Below are 10740 nucleotides of genomic sequence, written 5' to 3' on the forward strand. Positions count from 1 at the left end.
AGCGATCTGGTTGACTTTATAAACGCTTTCTTTTCAGAAATCTACCAGCAGCGAGTTTTGGTTTCTGAAGTCACGTCCTAACGGCAAGAAACCGAAGTAAAGAAAGTGACATTGTGTTTTCCAGGTTTGTTTAATGACATCCACCACACTTTTTAATTCCCAAAATACTCAACCGAACAACGTCGCTAGAAGCACCTAATGCATTAGAAATTTTCTTACGTTACCACCTCAGAAACAAAACAAGAGATCGGAAGGTTGCTTGCGTCGCAGGACGATTGTTTGGGAAAGGCCTTGAGGTATTCGCTGTAGCCTAAAATGTGTGACGTCACCCTACATTTCCCGTCAGGCCTGTCAAGGATGTTGCCTAGGCGTCGTATATATAGGTGCTACTAAAATTGTTGGTAACTGAGCTTTTGGCAACGGTTTCTAGCTGTTGTGGATAACCTCAACTGATAAAATCAAACCACATTTGATTAAATCATGGCTGACGCTTTCAAGCGCCTTCTAGGTGAGAAACTACAGGGCCAAGGAGCGGATGAGGTCTCGACAGAGAGTATCTGTGGTGAAGGGAAGGTTGTTGGCTTGTACTTCTCAGCTCACTGGTGTCCGCCTTGCCGCGGTTTTACGCCCAAGTTAGCAGAGTTCTACAAGAAACATCACGTAGAGAAAAAGTTCGAAATTGTTTTTGTGAGTTCTGATAAGAATGAGTCTGAGTGGAAGTCATATTTCAATGAAATGCCCTGGGTTGCTTTGCCTTTCGCTGATCGTGATCGAAAGGTGAGTCAGCTGAATTTAATCAGTTCAGCTTTCGTTTTGTGTACATAACATGTAACGCCCAATCTATCGATTCCTCTAATTTGTAAATTTTGCATTCCAAATGTAAAGAGCTAATTTTTCTTGGAAGGTGTACTATTTCAGAGTAACTCATAGCATGAGTAGTCTCTAATTTGTTATTAGCGCGTCTCCGAGAATGAAAATTCAATAACGCCAACTAATCGCCTGGGACTTGACTCGTGTTGCGCTCGCATAATGCAATGTGTTCTTCAGAAACGAGTCGCTGAAACTGTTATCACAATTTGAGCGCTCGTAAACAAACAGCACTCTTGCAAAAATAGTTTCATAGGGCCACTTTCGTGAATTTCCTTACGAATCTTTCTTAAAGCTTGTATGAATTTAAGGAATTTTTCCCATGGCGCATTTTTTCCATATAATCCTGGGAACATCGCAGCTGCTTATTTTTTGCTAAACCATCTTTATTTATATTGGCTAAATATAAGTAATTTGTTGAAGCCATAACAACATTTGTGAATATTATGTTAGACTATACCTATGAACTATATGTAAACCTTCGATTTAAATTCAATTTTTTTCAATTTTTTAGTTTTTTTTATTTCACTAAATCTTGTTATCGTGCAATTGTAATGATCTCTAGATGGCTGATGATGGCTAACCAATCTGTCTCAATTGATTAGTTTTTTTTAACCATACAGTACATGTCAAATAGACGTGTAAGCCCTTGGAATCGTGTTTGCTCACCTATTGTTGAAGACATGTCTCTGATATTTATTCATGGCTCACCAACATCATGGTTAAATACTTAGCGGCAAAAAGATTCAGAAGAAAAAAATGGGAAAGACAGACCCCTAAAAAAAAAACCTTCTTTTGTTGGGTTAATTCTACGAACTTGACTCTTTGTTTGAAAATATTACTTTGAGGTTGACAATCATTTATTAAAGTAATTTCATTTGATTTGATTATCCATCCCCAATAACCTCTGAATTGGTAGAGGTCAAGATTTATTTTGAGGCTATATGTTGCAATTAATTTTCATGGATATGGAAAGTGTGATTAGTCACAAAAATTTACTTTCACTTTTTACTTGGACAATGATGTTATATTCTGAGTTTCAGTAGTACTTTGAAAGCACTCCTTTGTTTCCTTTCACTCTGTACTGAATAAAGGGTTTTGCAATCACAGTTGTTTGGGTGGCAAAGTCAATAGTTAAGATAATGTGTGTGGAAGTTCAAAAGAGGGCAGCTGTGCACAGCTCTACACATGTTTCACTTCACAGTCCCTCAATAATATTTACACTGTAACACAACGATTGTATGTTTACTGGGTTTTCTCCCACCTGCATCTGACAAAAACATCTATCAGTTTTCTGCCTCAGAAGGATACACTTTAGAAGCTATTTTATGTGACCACAACTGTTTTTGAAGGATTGAAATGTTAGACACTATAAGGTAGTGAATTCAATAAGTTTTCTTTTATCTCATGAAAGTAGAGAAATTTTTCAACCCCAAAAGTGTTATTGATTGATCCAGCCACCAATGGTTGCAATCAGCCAGTAGACTTTTACTGTTCCCATGGTTCTTGTTTCACATCAGTTCATAAACAATCAAAGCAATTCACACTGTTGGGTTTGTGTCTGTCAATTTTTTTTTTTTTTTTTTTTTTTTTTTTTTCAGCAATCTTTCATAATAAATTTTCTGAGTTGAGTAGCTCTTAGCAACTTTGAGTAACTATAATGCTGGCCTGTGTACATGTATTTACACCTGTAACTAATGAAGAAAACTAACAGATACACATCAGAGCTAAAGGATATGAACGCAGGGCAGAATGTGTTTCAATACAATATTCAATTGAATTCAAAGCTAAATAATTAATCAGTTTACTGTTCCAATATACATGCATTCAGGATCAAAGCCATGTGAAAACAGATAAAGTTAAAGGAAAATAGTAACACTTGAACTCTCTTTGCTTCTCTGGTTCTAAATACTTAGAACTTTTATCAACTCTGTGACTCTTACATGGCATACTATTGTATTACTGCTCTATGCATTAAACAGAACTAGCAACCAAACCCTTTTACTTCCAAGATTTCATTAGGAATTCACATTAACTGTCTTCTATAAAACTTTTATGTTTTTAGTTCAGAAAATTTAGCACTGTATCAACTAGTAATCTACTAATTTACATGTCAATTTTTCTTTATTCTCATCACTTGTCTGATGATAGTGTATTGATATGTAAGGAGAAATTCTGTCTTGGTCACTCATGGAGGTTACAAGGTTAAATGGTTTTCCTCCCTCTTCATCAGGAGAAACTTTCAAAAAAATTTAAAGTTGATGGAATACCAACACTGGTCATACTGGATGGAAAGGATGGAAAAGTTATAGTAGCCAATGGGCGAACAAAGGTTGCAGAAGATCAGCAAGCCAAAGACTTTCCGTGGAGACCTAAAGGACTGGCTGATGTAATGAAAGATGTAAAATTGGTTAACCATGAGAAAGAGGAGAAGTCATTTGCTGATTTAACTGGGAAAGTCCTTGGGTTGTACTTCTCGGCACATTGGGTATGTAATGACTGGTGTATGTACATGTACATTAAGCACACGATAAGGGTTGCCTATGTATCTTGAGCCAAACATGTGCCAAAACCAGCTACATGTATCCATTACTTAACAATGACAAAAAGTAGAGAAGACATCACCAATTTTTATACAGGTAGCTGAAAGCCAATTTTATTGTAAAATCAAACTCCCATCTTGCAGGGAAAAAAATTGTGACTTTATTTGTATTTCAAAAAAATGTTTTTCTTTCATTTTTTGTGGTTCCTGCCTCCTAAAGGAAGCAAAGCCAGATATGTTTTCATGATGAGATCTTGACCAAATTTTGACCTAATGGTTTTCAGTGCTACTTATTTTTTTTTTTTTTTGTTTTTTTTTTTTGGAGTATCTCAGTAGTTTGACATTCTCACTCAATACCTGGTTGAGTTCTCTCCTTTTGTGATTTCTGGCTCATAGCCACTGGCAAAGTATTGTTTCAGTTCTTACCATGAGACTACAGAAGAAAGCTGAAGACAGTAAACATCTCACAATCCTTTTTAGGATTGTGTGCAATTAAAAACAAATGTTTTCCTTGAAAAATTATCTCAATAGGTGTGATTTGCACATCATGAAACCTAGAGGAAATTCTTTTTTCTTCGAAGAGAGAGCATTTTACTGTTTAAATCAGCAAATTATATAGATCTGAAGACATAATCTCTCATGTCAAAATAACTTCCCATTGGCATCCTCTGAGGCATAATTTAAATTGAAACTTTTTCTTGTAGAAATATTTCAATAGAAATGATCTGCACATCATGGAAGCTTTGAGGAATTTTTGTTTTCTTGGAAAAGAGAGTATTTTGCTTATGAGTCAACAACTATTATGCAGTGAGAACTGCTAAGCAAGCAAGCTGGGAATAGGATACCTTGGGTTATTCATCAGAATTGTGGAACAGAGTAAAGGTTGATCACCAGAACAACGGAATGTCTTAAGACACAGAATGTCAGAATATCCTAAAGCATGGAATTCCTTTTCTATGAAACTACAGTCTCAGAAAATTGGAATTGCAATAAGAATATTATTTATAATTAACAAGCAAAATTAAATGTAGTCATTAAAGGCAAAACCCTAAGGGTTAAGGCAAAACTAAGGTTATCATTGTCAGAGCCCAGAGGATTGAGAAACTAGGGTTATCATTGTCAGAGCCCAGAGGATTGGGAAACTAGGAGGCTTTTGAGCGAGCCCCTTTTGATTAATATCTTATTACTATTGTTATCATCATTATTATTGTTGGTATTATTACTTGTTACCATTTGATTATTGGTTGAATGTCATTTAGACAACATATTCTTGCATTATCTTTCTCTTGTGGAACATGGTACTCATAAATAAATGTACGTGGGATGCAGCAGGTTTTCTGTTGTGCATGTGAGACAAATATTCTGCAAAACTACATTCAAGTGTCATTATCCAACCTCTGGTTCTTTTCAATACTATAGAGATTGTGCTATGCCAGTAGCCACATACAGATTTTGACTGTCTATTTTTTATCAGTGCCCTCCTTGCCGAGCCTTTACACCACAATTGATTGAGACGTACAAAAAGGTCAAGGAGAAGGGAAACGCCTTTGAAATCATTTTTGTGAGTTCAGATCGCAGTGAGGAAGGGTATAGTGATTATTTTAAAGAGATGCCCTGGCTCTCTACTGGGTTCCAGGAAGGTATCAAAAAAGACCTGACCCAGATGTATGGAGTGCAAGGTAAGAGGTACTTCCAAATAATTTAAACTTATCAAGGTTTCTTCTGTAAAATATTGAGAAGTACTCTTGACCATCCAGCTGGAAGAGTCTAGTTTGCATACATGTACTTGTGATTTTGGTGAAGATACAATTCACATACATGTTCCAGTAGTCACAATAGTAGAAATATGACCTACAGCATTGAAGCAAGGGATATTGGTGATTGCTGAGTACTTGCCTGTGTAAGCCTGATGGTTCAACAGAGTGAAATCATAGACTCTAACTGGCACTGAAGTAGAATTGTTTGTCTTGTGATGTCATCACTTCAGATGTGAATTGTGAGGTTTTGACTGCAGACTGAAAGCCTTCTTCAGCTTGCCTGAATATTCAAGGCTTGAAACATCGCAATCCACTTTGGAAATGATGACATAACGAGACAAACAATTGCACTTCATTTCAGTGTAGTCACAGCAATGAGTAACCAATCACTTTTGCAGAGAATTTAAAGTGGTTAAAGGTCACACCCTGAAATCTCAAAATGCGGTAATTAAGAGACAGCAATAACTGCCTTTTAATGAAAGAAGTAAAAATTATGTGGTTTCTGGAGCGATCTTCTCATAAGGTGCTAACAATGAGAATTTGTTTAACAATCAAGGGCTTGATTGGGTTGGTAATCATTTCCTTGGAATTGGGGTGATATTGTAAGGAGAGGTTAGGTGCAAGTAACTCTTAGGGATCAAAGGGTTGTTACAGAGTCCAATCAAAACGCAGTGATGAGCAGTCACTTCTATTCTTTGCAGGCATTCCAACTTTGATTCTTTTTGATGAGAAGCACAAGATCATCTCTTCAAACGGTCGTCATGTAGTTTCAGCTGACCCAGAAGGAGAGGTTAGTTAGCATAAATCAAGAATTCATTTCGTGCTAACCAGATTTTTTGAACCCTATTTTTATCTTAAAATATAAGTTTTTTATACACTTCATATTTGGACATGTATACCCTTGCTGATTTTACATCTATTTGTAATATTTGATTAAGGTAGCTTACTACACATTATGGGGGTCACCAGATATTATCGATTAGATGATTACTAAATGAGGGTTTAATTGTCAACCTTACTTGTTTAAAGAAGCCATCCATGTAAGACTTTAAGCTAATAACATCAATGGAGATAATGAAATTGAAATTCCTGAATTATGGATGCTTACAACCAAAAGGCATAGCAGCTGATCATCATCTAACATCTAACATCTAACAACATCTAATACTTGAAATAACCATGAGGATCAAAATGCACCAATGACAGCTTGCTATAATACACCAATAGCGGCTCAAATTATTTACCTCATCGCCTGATGAAGACACAACTCATTAGCCTGAATCTTACATTGTGAGACAAACAATTAAACATTCATTTATCTATAGAAAAACCAGATGAACATTAGCACCTCCTATAGCAAGATGATTACTGGTGCACATCACAGGGGAACACGAAACAAATACAAAAAATAAAATCATGAAGGACAGTGGTTTTGTTTTGTTTTGTTTTACCTTCCTCTTTTCAGAAGTAGCTCAGAACAAGGGGCCAAGAGCCTGTGAGAAACTGGGTTAAGAAATGTGTAGAGAACAGTATAGAGAGTGTACAAGCATTATACAAAATATACATACAGTATGTTGTATTGGTGTTGGGATTGTATTATTGTATTGAAGTTAGGAAGTAAAGGGTAGAGTTGATTGTTTTATCATTGTGACTTTGTTTTGCAGCAATTTCCTTGGAAACTGAAGCCTTTAAATGTGATCAATCAACTAACAGTCAGTACTGTGAATGATGAGAAATGTCTGATATATTTCACAGGTTAGTTGTTAAAAAATTATTGATTTGGGTAAAAAGGGTAGCAAAGAATCAGGTCAAAGACAACCTCAATTAGATAATCAACTTTTTTGTATAGTAAATTTTCCAAGTGGCTAGATGTATTTGGTGAGTCTAACCATTTGAGAATTAATTTCATGAGAGCACATGTATGTGGAGGCCAGCTTCTCTTCCAAACAGAAATATAAAAAAATTGCAGTTAGTGCTGGGGTCCTTGTTGATTCATGATGTAGCAATTTCACTGTTTTACTGAGGACTGCCTAGAAATGATAAAGTTTCATGATTTACTTGGACAGCCATTGTTTTGTTATTGAACCTTTTGTTTAACCACATCCTTCCTGCTGTTTTTGTTGTACAGTAGTTTGCCAAAGGTTCCTTTTGTGCTCATGCATGCAAATTTAGTTGTTTCAATGCTCCCCCAAGAAAAATTAGTGCTCCAAGCTTTAGCTGAATTGACCAGCAATCAATTTTGAAGACTTTTGTCACTAGCACAAAAAAGGAGAGAGATGCAGTGACCAAGCTCCAATAATACTAACTTATCTCTCTGTTGCTTTTTTTTTGTTAAGATGGTAAAGAAGCCTCTATTCAGGGTGCTAAAGATATCATTCAACCAGTAGCTGAGCATTACTTCAAAGTGGCAGAGGAAGCAGATGACGACCCTCCTTTGTTCTTCTTTTACACAAAAAGAGATGACACGTCCAACAGTTTGCGTGATTTTATAGGTCTTAATGAGGAGGATGATGGTACATCTGCGGGTATTCTAGTGATACTAGATATTCCATCACAAATGGTCTACGAGTGTCAAGAAGAGGTGCTGACTAAAGAGGTTGTAGAGGCATTTGTAAATGATTTTGTCAATGACAAACTAGTTGGCGAAAGGCTTCCTTTAAGGTGATGAGATACCAATGATTTCTGGGTATTTGAGTTTCCACATGACTATAAGAAAAATTTTGTTTTGTTTTAATGATGTAAATGTAAGAAACGTTTAATCAGTGACACCTAAGCATTTTTTTTTAGCTTAATTACATGAACATGACTTTGGTTTTCAGTGTACACTGTATGTATGCAGCCTTCCTCATGTTTTCACTTTTTTTTTTTCTTTTTAAGGTATTTTTTTTCTTTTTGTTTTTGGTTAGTAGTAGCAATTTAGGACAATTATTTTGGAAGGGACAGACTAAAATTTCATTTGAACATGACTGATGTGCACATGTTCCTAAGCAAATTTGTATTCTTGTCATTTTTTAATCCCCATATACAATGAGCGTTTTACTTGTTACTGTATCAATATTTTGTACTGTAAAAGGGGCTAAGGGGTGTGATCTTGCTTCAAATACAAGGAACTTATTGTTGTCTCCAGAAAGTGCTCAGAGGCTAGCTGAGAGAATTTGCATAAGATCTTGGATTATAAATTAGATGCAAAGCAAACAAGATAATACTTATGTGTTTCAAGTATGAGAGCATTTTAATGATGAAAGGGTGAAGCAAGTAAACAGTTTTTGATGTAGTTATTTTGTTGTAGTTCTGTAAAATGTTAAGACAAACTGTACAGTGGATCATGTAACTTTTAGGCAATAACTTAATTTATTAACTGTGCATGCATCACTATTTGTAAAAGCTGGGTGTTAGCAAGCATAAAAGCTGAATAACAGTGGTTAAATGGTACATTCCCATCAATTTACATGCCATTAATTTTATTTTGAAACGGTGCATGAATTTACTGTAAGTGGCTGTGTATGCCATATAAAATAATTATGCCTTTCATTATCTTCAAGCAAAAACTGTTTTTAGTCATAACGTATTTTATCAGTAATGGTACAGTGCAGATGGTCATAATCTTTTCCCCCACCTCAAAATATGGTAGACCTCTAAAAGCAACAATCGAGTAGGGCTGTTATGTTTAAGGTCTAAAATCACGCTTAAACACCTGTTGAAGCAGTGGTTTAACTAAGTGAATTGCAACTGTTTTGAGAAGTTGTGTTAGTGCAAAATATAGCCAGGTAGTTAGCCCTAATCCAAGATTGAAATTTCAACTTGATTTGGATTTGACCAGGTGTAACTCTTTATGGTTCCTTATCTTACTCTGGAAGATGCTGAGGACACTCCAAGCAAAAATGGCAAAACAATCTAAGTGCTACAAGACTTAACCCTTTAACTCCCAAGATCTGTTTATTTATTTTCTGCTCTAGCTGCTTTACATTCCCTTTTACATCAGTTACAAGAATTTGGTGTTAGATTGAGATAACTTCTACCAGTTAAGTTTGTGTATTCTCATTACCTATTTGCAAGATAAGATGTGGATATTGTAGAGAGGAGTTATTTGTTAATCACTTCTGGGAGTCAAAGGGTAAATAAAAAAAGTCCGGTAGCCTTTGGTAAGAATCCCGACTCTGATTTTAAAGGGTGTTCACGCAAGTCAGACAATTCAACTCATTATGTTGTAGTATTTAAGGTACTTCTATGGTAAGATCACACCAGATGTATATGTATTAAGCTCATTAGAATTGTCATGTTTAGTATTCAACCTACTACTACATTGTACCTTATTATAGTGTGTAGGGAAATATCTGTACAACTCTCTCGGAGGGTTTTTTGTAGTGTGCTAGCCCTCAGGGCATATCCTCTGTGAAAAAAGTGTGTAGTAATAATAATTTAATGCAAGTTTATGTAATTATAAACGCCTTGAAGATTTCCTGGGTCTAGGGCAAAATCCTGGGGGTACTCCCTGGAGCTCTTTGTTGGGGTGTGTCGGTGGGTTCTCTAAATCCTGATCTTATATAAGACTAAATGCCGCTGTAACCCCCTAGAGGTTCATACCCAATTTTAACCGTACAAGTCAATCATGCAATCGTACTCTTTGGGGTGGCATACAACCAAGAAATGTACACAGAGGAGTGCCCCCTCCCCTTAGCAGGGAAGACACAAGGTTGTTAGTTTGTTACCCTTACTAAGTAGGTAGAACGAAGTAAGTAATTTTAAATGAACTACATTAAGTTACTTATTTTATCCCATGACAATGCAAGCGTGTGTGGAAATAATCGTAACCTTGTTCAACAATAAAAGTGTGTTGAAGTAACTCCTTTATTGAAATATTTGCCTTATTCTTAACACGAATCTTCCTTTCAGCGCTGTACACACCTACAAAATAAATAGGTATCCTAAACTTGACCGGAACATATTAACATGTAGGACAACCGAGACACGACTGACTTCGACTCTGTTGCATAGAGGGAACGAGTGAATCGTAAAAAGAGTTAGAATAACCATTCTGAAGAGCTGGTAATCCCAGAGAATAATCATGTATTGACATATTTATAAATTCCTCGCGCTCCATTTCCCCTTGCACTTATCCCTTGGATTCGGAATGAACGAGAGCATTTCACTGAGAACAAAATCAGACGATACAGAAAATGGCAGATGCCCTTACCTTTGAGAAACAGATTTCTCATTTTTAGTTCAAATGAAGAAGGTTCGTACGAGGAAAATGAGGGACTCGCGAGCTACGACGCTCGTACCTTAGCGCTACTATTGAGAGCCTGGTCGCAAGTTGAAACGTCTGGGAGGATTGACCCAACTTTTGTCCTAGTTTCTTTCTCACTTGCATCCTCAACAGGAAAAAGGGACCTGGAAACAAAGTTGGGACAAGAAGGAAAGAAGATCCTCTCTCCACGAGTTTCCTTAACCATTCAACGTCTAGGAGTAACTTGCATCTAATTTCCCCTTACGTGATCCCCGGGGAATCAAACTTTAAGGTCACAAGAATATGGAAAGTGGTCACCAACTTAAGAAGCTCTTGATTGCTAAACA

The 10740-nt window shown here is 36.3% G+C and overlaps 1 protein-coding gene across 1 annotated transcript; it reads left to right on the top strand.

Moving 5' to 3' along the window:
- Positions 1 to 128: 128 nt before the first annotated feature.
- LOC113677176 (nucleoredoxin) lies at positions 129 to 10009 on the top strand. The gene is made up of 6 exons (XM_027193938.2): positions 129 to 777; positions 3101 to 3355; positions 4884 to 5088; positions 5868 to 5956; positions 6831 to 6921; positions 7503 to 10009. Exons 1-6 carry the CDS (start codon positions 481 to 483, stop codon positions 7829 to 7831), a joined length of 1266 nt encoding a protein of 421 aa, XP_027049739.2. The 5' UTR covers positions 129 to 480; the 3' UTR covers positions 7832 to 10009.
- Positions 10010 to 10740: the final 731 nt, after the last annotated feature.

This window comes from Pocillopora damicornis, chromosome 12, assembly GCF_964200805.1.
Source record: "Pocillopora damicornis chromosome 12, jaPocDami1.2, whole genome shotgun sequence".
Lineage (NCBI taxonomy): Eukaryota > Metazoa > Cnidaria > Anthozoa > Scleractinia > Pocilloporidae > Pocillopora > Pocillopora damicornis.

What these genes read in the sequence shown, in the direction of transcription:
- LOC113677176 (XM_027193938.2), top strand. Translation starts at nt 481, where the DNA reads ATGGCTGACGCTTTCAAGCGCCTTCTAGGTGAGAAACTACAGGGCCAA. An exon ending in TCGCTGATCGTGATCGAAAG is followed by an intron (nt 778 to 3,100) that starts GTGAGTCAGCTG and finishes CCTCTTCATCAG; the next exon opens with GAGAAACTTTCAAAAAAATT. An exon ending in ATGTCTGATATATTTCACAG is followed by an intron (nt 6,922 to 7,502) that starts GTTAGTTGTTAA and finishes TTTTTTGTTAAG; the next exon opens with ATGGTAAAGAAGCCTCTATT.